The sequence below is a fragment of the Danio rerio genome, chromosome 14 (genome assembly GCF_049306965.1).
Source record: "Danio rerio strain Tuebingen ecotype United States chromosome 14, GRCz12tu, whole genome shotgun sequence".
Classification (NCBI taxonomy): domain Eukaryota; kingdom Metazoa; phylum Chordata; class Actinopteri; order Cypriniformes; family Danionidae; genus Danio; species Danio rerio.
Window position 1 is genome coordinate 55,972,216 of NC_133189.1, and position 14,329 is coordinate 55,986,544.

The 14,329-nt window shown below is 36.2% G+C and overlaps 2 protein-coding genes and 1 long non-coding RNA gene across 6 annotated transcripts in view; 1 reads left to right on the forward strand and 2 right to left on the reverse strand.

The window, feature by feature from the left end:
• LOC137487628 (uncharacterized) overlaps positions 1–14,329 on the reverse strand; it is a 545,963-nt gene that overhangs the window by 250,668 nt on the left and 280,966 nt on the right. The gene's annotated exons all lie outside the window — the stretch shown is intronic.
• On the forward strand, positions 1,225–10,592 carry gprin1 (G protein regulated inducer of neurite outgrowth 1). The gene is made up of 3 exons (XM_073922321.1): positions 1,225–1,410; positions 2,406–9,251; positions 10,076–10,592. Exon 2 carries the CDS (start codon positions 2,468–2,470, stop codon positions 4,118–4,120), a length of 1,653 nt encoding a protein of 550 aa, XP_073778422.1. The 5' UTR covers positions 1,225–1,410; positions 2,406–2,467; the 3' UTR covers positions 4,121–9,251; positions 10,076–10,592.
• The window catches only part of cdhr2 (cadherin related family member 2), a 53,094-nt gene continuing 49,372 nt past the window's right edge, over positions 10,608–14,329 (reverse strand). For 3 of the 4 annotated variants that reach the window (XM_017359165.4, XM_073922318.1, XM_073922317.1), the window contains exons 30-31: positions 14,244–14,307; positions 10,608–11,766 (exon numbers count right to left, since the gene is read on the reverse strand). In XM_017359165.4, coding sequence (XP_017214654.3) covers positions 11,611–11,766; positions 14,244–14,307 — 220 coding nt within the window. In that variant the 3' untranslated portion in view covers positions 10,608–11,610. The remainder of the gene's footprint in view (positions 11,767–14,243; positions 14,308–14,329) is intronic. The other variant, XR_012390011.1, reaches the window with a different exon arrangement.

Sequence of the window (14,329 nt, forward strand, 5' to 3'; positions counted from 1 at the left end):
GTGGGGGAAACTGGAGCACCCGAAGGAAACACACGCCAACACGGGGAGAACATGCAAACTCCACACAGAAATGCCAACTGACCCAGACGGAACTTGAATCAGTGATCTTCGTGATGTTAGGCAACAGTGCTAACCACTGAGCCACCGTGCCGCCCTACACTGTAAAAAATGCAGGATTCCACACAATTTATTCATGTTGTCCTAACACAAACTGATTAAGCTAACTTAACACTTCCAATAAATGTATGTGGATTGAACATAAACAAATTAAGTTGTCCCAATGAAATCTTACGAATTGTGTGCTCATTATAAATAAGTAGTTTGAACAAGTACAATTTTGTTGAGTGTATATATATATATATATATATATAGAGAGAGAGAGAGAGAGAGAGAGAGCAGAATATTTAATATATACTGCTCAAAAAAATAAGTGTTGCCTTTACTGTTTTGAGCAGTGTAGTTTAAAAGGAAAAAAATATCTGCTTATTAAATAATAAATGCTTTAAATGTAGTTTAAGTGAATATAGAATTTATTAAATATAATATTGTTAAATATAACACTTAAAATATATTCAAATAAATAAAATTGATGCACATTTCAAAAATAGAATGCATTTCATTTGAGATTATGGCAGCACAGCATAGTCTCATCACGGCAAGAAGGTCACTGGTTTCAGTCTCGGCTGGGCCAGTTGGTGTTTCTGTGTGGAGTTTGCATGTTCTCCCTGCCTTCGTGTGGGTTTCCTCCGGGTGCTCCGGTTTCCACAACAGTCCAAACACATGCACTATAGGGGAATTGATTAATTAAATTGGCTGTAGTATATGAGTGTGTAAATGAGTGTGTATGGGTCTTTCCCAGTACTGGGTTGCAGCTGGAAGTGCATCTGCTGTGTAAAACATATGCTGGAATAGTTGGCAGTTCATTCCACTGTGGCGACCCCTGATGCATAAAGGAACCAAGCCGAAGGAAAATTAATATATTAAATATAATGCACACTTTCAAAAAATGAATGCATTTAATTTGAGATTATTACATAAGTGCATTGTTCATGTTCTCTCTCGCTCTCTTTATTTTTTATTTAATTTGCTTTTTTCCAGATATTTTTGAGCACCATCATTTGCTTCTGATTTAAAAAAAAAAAAAAAAAAAAGAGCTAGCGATACTTTGTCATTTCATTACCACTCACTGCCAGGTTGAGTCTGGTTTCCAGGGAAACTAAAAATCAGAAGCTTTCAGCACTCGGAGCCACAGTGAAATCCAAGGACCACCATCCACCGAGATTCTTCTGGAAAATAAACCTGCGTCTAATCACTACCAGCACCAAAGCGAGACGCTCAGTGTGAAGACATGCTTTGCTGGTGAAATCTTTGACAGTATGGACTCCGCTTTGGATCTGGCGTTCAGCTGAGGTATGTGTCGTTGTGGTGTTTTTCTAATAACGTCTCATCGTGTGTGTGTGTGTCGTAGTTTTGTTTGTTGTTAAGCGTATACTGGTACTGAGCAAGTTTTTGGGGGTTTATTTATTTTGGCATGGGTAGAAGAACCAAATCAGATAGCTGGCATGGCATTTAATCTAGTTAAAAACAGACAAATAGATACTGACTCATAGAGAAGTGATATTTGAGATCATCCGAGGCTAAAGTGTGTATGCAATTATCATGTCTGGATTCATTAAACCAAAATCTCTGCTCAGATGTTGGTCTGTATTTTCTGAACACATTTATTACTCGTTTCCATTCTTCTTTCTGTACAGTATAGATTTTCATAATATAAGGTTATATTCGGTAACACTTTACAATAAGGTTCATTAGTTAATGCATTTACTAACATGAACTAATCATGAACAACACTTGTACAGCATTTATTAATCATAATTGAACATTTACTAATGCATTATTAACATTCAAATCCATGCTTGTTAACATAAGTTAATGCACCGTGAGTTAACATGAACTAACAATGAACTACTGTATTTTTAACGTTAACTAACATTAACAAATACAGTAGTAGACGTATTGTTCATTGTTTGTTCATGTTAGTAAATACATTAATTAACATTAACTAATGAACCTTATTGTAAAGTGTGACCTTGTATAATTTAATAACGATTAAGGATTTGCATGTACTGTTCCTAATTAGTTAATGTTAGTAAATACATACTAAAGATGAAACCTTATTGTAAAGTGTGATCAGATTTTTTAATGGTGTTTATTTAATCAGTACAAATCGAAAACAATATGTGTTTTATAATAGTGTTTGTTTTTACAATGAATAAAATTGAACCCAGAATAAATCTCTGATGTAATACGCCTCCTAAAATGTCAGTCACTTTGGACAAAAATATCAGCTAAATCTGTTATATGTTTTCAATAAGTACTAATGCATTTATGTGCATGCTTTCCAGCTAACCCTCAGTGGTGTGAAACACATTTCACTTTGCTTCGCCACAAACTCATCTCTGAACTCATGGAGGGTCCGGTTTTGACAGAGAGTGAAGTTTGGAAAGTTGGCTCGGAGACCAGCACAAGTATAAACCCAGAAGACCGAAGCATTGACTATCCTCTCATTAATGACACTGATGAAAAAGTGAAAGCACCAGAGAGTGCAGTCCAAGAGGAGATCATCCAACAGTCTGTGAATCCACCTGAACTGCGAATCGAGGATTTATCTTCCCCTCAAACTGAAATGGAGGTTGATGATCCAGCATGCAAAGAGAGATGTAAGGAGATGTGCATTGATCAGGAGATCACCATTCTGGTGACCAATCATGATTGCAATTTAGAGGAGGAAGAGGATGAGGACACAAATGAAGAGCAGACGGCTTGTACTGAAGCTGTAATATCTAGTGTTGATGTTCGAGAACTGATTGATGAGGATAATCTTGATGGATCAATTGTTGTGGCCAACATGATTGAAGTAAGTCAAATCCAGAAAACCAACGTCGTAAACAACACCTCAACTAATACAACAACTGAAGAACAACCTAAATCTCAAGAGGATCCAGACCCAATTTGCACAAAGTCAAACCCACCACAGGAATCGGATGTTTGTAGCACACAAAGTCTGAAAGATCAGCCCACACAGTCTGAGGATGTAGGAAAAGTCGATGCAAATAAAAGCGAACCGGCTAAAGAGAAGCTGGATTTGAGTCGATCTCCTATTCGCACTCAACATGTGCAAACACAAGTCAGTCTTGAGGTGATGTACCATTCGGTGGCCACCAGTCCCATGACTCCACCAGAAGCTTCTGGAACTTTCATTTTTCCAAGCACTTTTGGAAAGCTCGCTAATAAATGCAACCAGGAGGACTTAGAGACTAAAAATGTGGAGATGCATTCGGTGGCCACAGCTCCAATGACTCCTTTAGTTCTGAACGCTCCAGAGACGCATTCTGTAGCCACTGCTCCAATGACTCCTTTAGTACTGAATGCTCCAGAGCTGCATTCGATAGGCACAGCTCCAATGACTCCTACAGTACTAAATGCTCCAGAGATGCATTCGACAGGCACAGCTCCAATGACTCCTACAGTACTAAATGCTCCAGAGATGCATTCGACAGGCACAGCTCCAATGACTCCTACAGTACTAAATGCCCCAGAGATGCATTCGATAGGCACAGCTCCAATGACTCCTATAGTTCTGAATGCCCCAGAGATGTGTTCTGTAGCCACAGCTCCAATGACTCCTGTTATTTTAACCGCTCCAGAGGTCATCCCAGAGCCAGAACCAAGGATTGGGATTGTAATAGAAGATTCTCCGGAACCCGTGCAGGAGGTAAGCTGGGATGAAAAAGGCATGACTTGGGAGGTTTACGGAGCGGTGGTGGAGGTGGCGGTGCTGGGAACTGCTATTCAGAAGCACCTGGAGAAGCAGGTGAAGAAGCAGAAGATACAACCTGGTCCGATTGATGTCCCGTGTGTGGATCTGAGCGAAATATCCACGCCGATGCCTTCCAGTCCTCCTCCAATTTCAGGTTCGGCTGAAAACATCCAGGATAAAGGAGAAAGTGAGGAGAAGCCGGTGCAGATTAAAAGACGTCGACAGAATCATGTCCGCCAGTGGTTTAGGAGCATCCGGAGACCGAGTTGTTGCTCAAGACCACGTCAAGATGAGGAATAAAACTAAAAACATTTATAAAGTCCATTGAAACCATCGTAATATTTCAAGCCAGACAATCTCGACTAATCCTGAGCAGCTTTGATACGCACCTTTAACATTCTTAAAGTGACAGTTCACACAAAATGTATATGTCCTTGCCATTTACTTAACCTGTTGACATCCATACTAGGAATAAAAACAGTATGGAGGTCAGTGGCTGTTTTTTTTATCCAGAATTCTTCAGTATATTTTTTTCAGCAGAAAAAGACGCTTAAACAGGTCTGGAACAGGTTGAGGATGAAAGAAATTCACTGAACTGTCCCTTTAACACTTTGAAAATGACCTTAGAATCCTCTTTATTGATTGTTTTTTTTGTGTGATTGCATAAACTTCAGACAATTACAATTTTTGCCAGAAACATCTGGAGAAGCAGGTGAAGAAACAGAAGATACAGCTTGGTCCAATTGATGTCACGTCAGGAAATATCCAGTCCGATGCCTTCTAGTCCTCCTCAAATTTCAGATTCAGGCGAAAATATCCACGATAAAGGGGAAAGTGAGGAGAAGACTAAAAGACGTCAACAGAATCATGTTCACCAGGGGTTTAGGAGCATCCGAAGGCTGAGTTTTTGTTCAAGACCACGTCCAGATGAGGAATGAAACCATCAACTGATCGTTTATAAGGTCCATTGAAACCATCGTAATATTTCAAACCTGACAATCTCTACAAGTCTTGAGCAGCTTTGATACGCACCTTTAACATTCCTAAAGTGACAGTTCACTCAAAATGTTTATTTCTTCACCATTTACTTACGCTGTTGACATCCATAATAGGAGTAAAAACACTATGGAGGTCAATGGTGGGATTTTTTTAAATCCAGCATTCTTCAATATATCTGTTTTTAGCAAAAAAAAAAAAAATAGAAGCTTGAATAAATGTGGACCAAGTTGAGGATGAATGAAGGACAGAATTTTCATTGTTTGGTGAACTGTCCCTTTAGAAATTAATTGAGATCAACTTTGATGTGCTCCTGCAATGTCAGATACTAGGGAAAACATCCAGGATAAAGGAGAAAGTGAGGAAAAGCCGGTGCAGAGCAAAAGACATCTGCAGAATCTACCAAATGATCCAAAGGGCCGAGTTGTTGATCAAGAGCATGTCAAGATGAGGAATAAAACTGTTAATAGAAAAAACTATTGTAATAGTACAAACCAGACAATCTCTCGCAATTTTGGGGAGCTTTGTTTATTTTTACGCCCCTTTAACATTCTTAAAGTGACAGTTTACACTAATTTTATTTCCTCACCATTTACTTATGATGGTGACATCCATAGGAATTAAAACAGTATGGAAGTCAATGACAGGTTTTTATCCAACAATTCAGTATACCTTTTTTCCGCAGTAAATGAAGCTCAAAACAGCTCAAAAAGGCAGAATATTCACTGTTTTATTGAACTGTCCCATTAACACATTGAAAATGACATTGGAACCCTCTTTATTGATTGTTTTTTGGTTGAGTTCATATACTTTGGACAATTGCAATTCATTCATCTGCAGAAACAGATGAACCAGAAGATACAGCCTGCTCCGATTGATGTCCCGTCTGTGGATCTGACCAAAATATAAACTTCAATGCCTTCCAGTGCTCCTCCAATGTCAGATTCTTGTATAAGTGTCCAGGATGAAGGAGAAATTGAGAAAAAGCCGGTGCAGAGCAAAAGAAGTCGGCAGAATCATGTCTGTCAGTGGTTTAGGACTATCCAAAGGGCCGAGTTGTTGTTCAAGACCATGTCAAGATGAGGAATAAAACTAAAAACATCAGTCGAAACTATTGTAATAGTACAAACCAGACAATCTCCCAATTTTGAGGAGTTTTGTTTATTTTTACGCCCCTTTAACATTCTTAAAGTGACAGTTTACACTCATTTTTATTTCCTCACCATTTACTTATGATGGTGACATCCATAAGAATAAAAACAGTGTGGAAGTCAATGACTGGTTTTTATCCAGCATTCTTCAGTATACCTATTTTCAGCTGAAAATGAAGCTCAAACACGTCTGGAACAGGTTGCTGATGGAAGAAAGGCAGAATTTTCACTTTTTTTATTGAACTGTCACATTAACACATTGAAAATGTCATTAGAACCCTCTTTATTGATTGTTTTTTTTGGTTTAATTGCATATACTTTTACAATAACAATTCATTCACCTGGAGAAACAGGTGAAGCAGAAGATACAGCCTGCTCCGATTGATGTCCCATCTGTGGATCTGACCAAAATAAACTTCAATGCCATTCAATGCTCCTCCAATGTCAGATTCTGGTGTAAAGTCCAGGATAAAGGAGAATGTGAGGAGGAAACAGACAATCTCTACTAGTCTTGAGCAGCTTTGTCTAATGATACGCACATTTAACGTTCTCAAAGTGACAGTTTACACAATTTCCCTACCATTGACTTAAGATGGTGACATCAATAGTGTCTTTTATTCCTATTCAATGTCAATGGCTGTTTTTATCCAGCATTCTTCAGGTGTTTTTTAGAAGACAATGAAGCTTGAATAACTGTGGAACAAGTTGAGGATGAATGAAGGACAGAATTTTCATTGTTTGGTGAACTATCCCTTTCATTAGACATTAGAAATGTCTTGAGAATCCCCTATAGCATTCATTTATATTTGATTTGGTATACTGTATGTCTGACAAATACAGTCCATTCAGAAACTCCTGGAGAAACAGGTGAAGAAGCAGAAGATACAGCCTGCTCTGATTGATGTCCCAGCATCTGTGGATTATTGGGTGAACTGTTCCTTTAAGACTCAACTCAAGAACCCACTTTGCCATTTGTTTTGTTTTGGTAAACTTCATACACAGTCCAATGAGAAACTCCAATTGATGTCTAATCAGTGGATCTGACCAAAATATCAACTTTGATGCCTCCCAAAGCTCTTCCATTGTCAGATTCATGGTGAAAAAGTTCAGGATGAAGGCGAAAGTGAGGAAAAGATGGTGCAGGTTAAAAGACATCGACAGAATCATGTCTGCCAGTGATTTGGGAGCATGCGGAGGCCGAGTTGTTTTTCAAGACCAAGTCAAGATGAGGAATAGAACTAAAAATATCAGTTGAATATATTGTAATAGTACAAACCAGACAATCTCTCCCAGTTTAGAGGAGCTTTGTTTAGTAATTAACCCCTAAACATTCTTAAAGGAACAGTTCACCCAAAACTGAAAGATTCCTCATTGTTTACTTGCACTCAATTGGTTCAAAACTTTTATAAGTTTCTTTATTCTGTTTAAAAAAAGAGCAAGGTACTGTGCAGAATGCTGGAAAAAGGAGCCATTGATGTGTTCAATAGAAGAAAGAAACTCCTAATTGTGAATAAATGAGGGCAGAATTTTCTTTTTTAAGTGAACTGTCCCTTTAAGACAGTTCATTTATTCATTCATTTTCTTTTCGGCTTAGTCCCTTTGTTAATCAGGAGTCGCCACAGTGGAATGTACCGCCAACTTATCTAGCATATGTTTTACACTCCAGATTCTCTTCCAGCTGCAACCTGGGAAATTAAGACGATTTTAATGACTGAAAATCGCCTTTATCAATTGTTTTGGTGTGGCATACTCCATACAAATACAGTCCAGTCAGTGGATCTAACCGAAATATCCTAAACCACCAGTGGTTTAGAAGGATACGGAGGCTGAGCTGTTGTTAAAGACCATGTTAAGATAAGGAATAGAACTTAAAACATCAGTCGGAACTGTTGTAATAGTAAAAACAGGACAATCTCTCTAACTTTTGAGAAGCTTTGTTTATAATACACTCTTTAAATATTCTTAACGGGACAGATTCCCCAAAACTAAAGGTTTCCTCATCATTTACTTGCACTCAAGTGGTTCAAAACTTGTATGAGTTTCTTCTGTAAAAGAAAGAGCCAGATATTGTGAAGAATCAATACAAGAAACTCTTCAAAGTTTAGAACCACTTGGTTGTGAATAAATGAGGGCAGAATTTTCATTTTTGGGTGAACTGCCCCTTTAAATGACTGAAGAACCGCCTTAATTTGGTATACTCCATACAAATACAGTCCAGTCAGTGGATCTGACCAAAATATCCACTCCGATGCCTTCCAGTCCTCCTTTAATTTAAGACTCTGGTGAAAACTTCCAGGATGAAGGAAAAAGTGAGGAAAAGACGTTGACAGAATCATGTCCGCCAGTGAATTAGTAGCATCCGGAGGCCGAGTTGTTCTTCAAGACCCCATAAAGATCAGGAATAAAACAAAAACTTCAGTCGAAACTATTGCAATAGTCCAAAGGAGACAATCTCTACTAGATTTGAAGAGCTTTGTTTAATTATACACCCCATTAACATTCATAAAGGGACAATTCTCCCAAAACTGAAAGTTTCCTCATCATTTACTTGGAGGGATGTAACTTTTACTTGAGGAATAACACTGACAACATCAGCCTTCACACCCCAGTTTTGAGGAGATTTGTTTAATGAGAAAGCCCTTTAACATACTTAACCCTCTGATGCACTATATGGGTCTAAAGTGACTTGTCTAAGATTATTTTTTTAATCTATTTTATAGCTTGTGCATCAAAGTGTTAAAGGCATAATTTTAACAAAAGAGTTTCCTCGCCATTTACTCACACTCATGTGGCTCTAAACTTAAATGAGTTTCTTTCTTTTGCATCACAAAACAAAATATTTTGAAGACAACTGTCATTTTGGGGAAAACTAACTTTTAAGACATTCAAAAATGAGTTGGGAATTCCTTATATCTTTTATTTGCTGTTGTTGTTTTTATTTTTATTTTGGTTTTATTTGATGCTCTTTGGACAAATCAGTGAACCTCTAAATATCGACTCTATTGCCTTCCAATCCTCCTCTGACATCAAACTGACGAAAATGTCCTGGCTTAAAAGGCAAAACGAGGAAAACAGCAACATACATTGGTTCAATATTGTTTTAGGGGTGTCTGGAGGCCGAGATGTTGTTCAAGATCATGTCAAGATGAGGAATAAAACTAAAACCATCAGTTGAAACTATTGTAATACTCCAAACAAGACAATCTCTCCCAGTTTTGAGGAGCTTTGTTTAATGATACACCCCTTTAACATTGTTAAGACATTGAAAATGACTCGAGAATCCCCTATGACTGTTTTTGGTTTAGTCTGATGCACTTCGAGCCAGGGGCGGTTCTAGATGCTATTTTTATTAATTAAATTTTTTAAATAAATGCAAAATTAATTTAAAATATATATGTTTTATTTAATTTTGTGAATTAAATGATATAATGAAAGACAATCGATAAGAAATATTTATTTTTTGCTATTCTGCGCATGCGTGTAATTTAGGCGCGATTATTCTGCGGCTGCGTCAGCCAAGTGGTTATTTTACAGTCTATGGACCTGACGCGAAATGGACGGCCTTTTTAGGTTTGTAAACATTTTTGTAACACTTATTTGACTTGTTTAGCCGTCCTAAATGTATGGATTTCATAGCTACAACATCAGCACCTGATAACACCAACGAAATCCTTATAAATGGTCGGGATTTGCATATGTTTCTTTCTCTTTGCTGTGTTTACAAACCGGCTTTTGACCCACAGAGATGTTCAGTCTTTAGTCTATTCATCTAACGTTAGAGTTTTCATTTTTAGGTTACAAACTATCAAATCTTCTCAGAAGTACTCGGAAAACTTTACTTTTTGGGTTAATCACCTTTAAAAAAGCAACACAGTACTGTCTACTAGCAATGTTGTAGAAATTACAAGGTTCGGCCAATAGGTGGCGACAACCACCCATCAAAAACATTGAGTAATGAATTAATAATGATTAATTAGTAATGAATCATGAAGTTTTTAGTAAGTTATTGATAAATTAGTATAAATATTATAAAAAAATAATTAGAATATTTTGTCAAGATTGCAAAGCTAAATTAATATAAATTTAGCATTATTTATTCTAGAACCGCCCCTGCTTCGAATAAATAGTTGTTTATTTATCGCTCTTTAAATAGTTTTATTGCTATGTGTTTTTGCTTGCTTTTGTCAACATTGTGTTATCCTGATGTTGTTGTGGTCAGTGAGTAACACTTTTTTAAAGTACCCTTTTACACAGACGATTTTACTTCTAATATTTATACATTTCAAACATGTAAATAAGAGCTTGCCATGTACTTTAAGGAGTGTTAGAAAACATTTATTGAGTGGCAGTGCCAAGATATAAAAAACAACACTAGAAATTCTTGGTGTTTCAGGCAACAAGTAATAATGATGTGAAATATTTTGGTGTTTGAGTTTGATTCTTCTTTTTCTATCGGCTTTTTGTAAAATCCCAAAATACTAGTTGTTTTGTCTTGTATCTTCAGTTCAGCAATTCTGTAACAAACACAAACCTTCAAGTCTTACGTTCCCTGTGATGTTTTGTGAATTGTGAGAGCTGTATAGTGAGATTTTGACAATAAATCATGTGTACAAAGGAGAAGCAAACATTCGATTTCTCAGTCGTTTTGATGACAAGATCAGTTTTATTTAATTGCAAAAAAAAATTGCATATCAACAGAACATGTTATCATAAAATTGCACTTAAAATATATCACAACAACATAGACGGTTCATATTATATACACCCTGGCCACCAATCTGGCTTAGCAAGATGTGAGATGTTCTTGCTTTGATCAAACCTGAAGTAAGCAGCTAGTGCCAGGTAATATTTGGCAGGGCACGCACACACACACACACACACACAATAATGTGAAAATTATTTTCTGTATATGTTTTTGTTCAGAGACAGAGAATAATGCAAAAATAATTAGTTAAAGAGTCCAAAAGTGCAGAATTTAAAATGAGAAAATGAAAGATGATAGAAAATAATAATGCCGAATAAAACTACACATCAAAGACAGTTTGAATTGCCTCATATAGAAATGTGATGTATGGAAATACATGCAAACTACACATATGACTAACATAACAAGTGTAAGATATGTCATATATGCAATATGTATTTCAAAATATTGCAAAAATGTCAAATTGCTGCCAGCAGTTTGACATTTTTGCAATATTTTGAAATACATATGGCATATATGACATATTTTATACTGTAGATACAGTATAAAATATGTTTTACAGTATGTAAAACTGTTTATATTCAGTTTTATACTGTTTTATACAGTAAATACATATATTTACTGTAGAATCTACAGTAAATGTTTGGCATTTACTGTAGATTCTACAGCAAATTGTTAACAGTGTATGTAAAATCCAAATATGAACTGGTATATCATATTTGTAATTTGCATATTTGCTATATATTAGATTTCTATGTGAGGTTGCTTGCTTTTAGTGCATTTGCCAAACCATTGTGTGTGTTTTTTCTTCACATTTAATAGTGCAGTATTACTTCAGCCGGCTTGTTCAGAGTTTTCTGTCTCTTTTCTTTTTGGCAGGAGCACATACATGTGACTTGGCAGACAGGTGGAGGTGGGAGTGATTGATTTGCTCAATGTTAGAGGTCAGTGGTGTCTACTGAATGGTTTGTAAAAGTGAGTCCGGGACTGTCTGCTCCTCTTTTCTTCTCTCGCTGAGCCAAAGCGGCACCCAGAGGCTCGATGTACGGAGATTCGCTCCTCTCTTCATCCTCTTCTTCTTCCTCCTGAATCGCCTGCAGAACAGCAGAAAACACACACTCAAAACGGATGCCTCAGGTATATTAGCCCTCCTGTTAAATTTTAATTATTTTTTCCCCAATTTTTGTTTAATGTAGAAAAAAAAAAGTCAATACATTTGTGGTCATAATAGTTTTAATAACTCATTTTTAATAACTGATTTCTTTTCTCTTTGCCTTGACAGCACATAATATTAAACTAAATATTCTTTAAGATACTAGTATTCAGCTTAAAGTGACATTTAAAGGTTTAACTAGATTATTTAGGGTAAAATTAAGGTAATTAGGCAAGTCATTGTATAACAGTGGTTTGTTCTGGAGACTATCCAAAACTAATATTGCTTATTGACCCAAAAATGGTTTTAAAAAATTTAAAAACTGGTCATATACTAGCCGAAAAAAAAACGAAGACTTTCTCCAAAAGAAAAAAATATATTATGGGGGGGGAGGGGGTGTATATTGTGCCCCCCACTCAGGGCTGGAGTGGGACTCCTTTCCTGGAGTTTCAAGCCTTAGACCGGCCCATCTCAGTTCACGACTGATTATATTAAAATAAGGTCATTTCCAATTCAGTTTCTAATGACACTGTCACATCTTTTTCGAATAAACAGCTGCTTTAGAACTTAAAAATGTCAACAACCCTAACAGTATTATATGTCTTAACAATAAAAAACGAAAATAAATAATATAAAGTTTTCAGATGAGGTTTGAACACGGGTCGGCGGTGTATTAGCTCAACGTGCTGACCACTGGACCACAGTGGCGCTGTTACTTTAATGCGGCTGGAATGAAATATAAATATTGCACTATGACCTGCAAGACTCTTATCGACGGCTTAATCTTTTTTTCTCCTTTTTAGATTTCTGATCAAGTTATGTCAGGTTTATTAATGTAGTGAATCATCTGATTTTCATTGAGCAGGTGTAATATTCATTAATATTAATTATTTGTATTCTTATATTCACTAAGGTGTCGCTGTTTGGGGTAACCTGCAGGCTACAGGGCATTTTGCTCAAGGGGCTGCGAGAAAATAAATAAAAAGAGCAGAGCTGCGGCAAAATAATGAATAAAAAGAGTGAGGCTATGGTCAAATAAATAAATAAATGAAAAAGTGCAACTGCTGAGAGTGCAAGCAGCTAGGGACACCGGCCCTCGCGGCCAAAAAAACGGACCGGCCCACCGGGAATTCTCCCGGTCCTCCCGATTAGCCAATCTAGGCCTGCCCCCACTGTATATGTACATGGTTTTCAAAGTTTAACAAAACAAAACAAAACAAATACATTTATTTTCTTCAGTGGATTAATTTAGCATGGATTCCCTTTAATTTTAGCAATTATAATTTTAGCAATAAATTTAGCAATTGTTCCCTTTAATACTGCAATAGTAAAATATACATTGGGTATTTTGATTTAATGCAGGTAAATCTCTTGTTGATTTTGACTAGTAGTCTTAAGTTTTGTTCAAACTAATTTAAACTGAGTGAAAACAACACAATTCTTAGTTTTTTGGGGACAACTTAGTTGTTTTGTTTAATCCACTTAAATTCGTGAAAACAATTAAGTTAACTTAATCGATTTGTTTTGCGACAACATAAAGAGCTTGTGTGGAACCCAGCATTATTACATTGTACGCTCAAAAAAAGTTTTTTTGCTGCTTCTTCAATCTACCTATTTAAAATGAGCTAAATCAACACAGTTGTTGAGTTCTTAAAGGGGACAACTTATTTGTTTTATGTTTAATATACTCAAATTTGTAAAAAAACAAACAAAAAAACAATCTTAAAACCTAAAATGTTTACTAAATCAATTTTTAGTAGGATGTTGTCTATAATGTTTGGAACCGAGCATTTTTACAGTGTAGAGCAATTCCATGCAAATGTCAACCTTACCATGGAAAAAAAATAGTTTTTACCACAATAGTGAAACCCTTTCTGTTTTTTTTTTGTGTACATTTTTACAATACTTCAAAAATACTCAGAAATGTCTCTGTCAATTTTTTAAAACTATTATTTTTAAATTTACCAAAGTCACACAAGTGCCAATATCACATCTGTCACATTCATAATGAAGATTTTTCCTCATGAATGCAACAATATAAAATAAAATCAATCACTTTTGATCTATAGAGGGCGAACTCCTCTCCTTTTGATTAGCATTGTTTATTTGGGTTGTGCAGTTTAATTTACAGAATTTCTATAAACTTTGTTGAGTACTGCAAACTCACAGACTTTCAGGTCACATCCATACTGCATGTTTATTTTCATCATTTAAAATAAAACATATGCTTACAGATTGATCTGATCCCATAACCTTGTGGTTAGTTGTTTTGTAAAATATAAGCAGATGCTTCAATATAATGGTAACATACTGTATACTTTCTGTGTAAATTTATTGTTTGAGGTTTTACTGCAAATGTCACATGCATAACGCTGAGATTGCTCTGTAACATCATCTTCATTTGAATAATGCATTTACCATCATGGGCATATTGTCTTTCTCTGCCATGGCCATGTCGATGTTGTAGTCCAGGGAATTAAGGCTAAAAGAGAAGAGAAACAGCA

What these genes read in the sequence shown, in the direction of transcription:
- gprin1 (XM_073922321.1), top strand. Translation starts at nt 2,468, where the DNA reads ATGGAGGGTCCGGTTTTGACAGAGAGTGAAGTTTGGAAAGTTGGCTCG.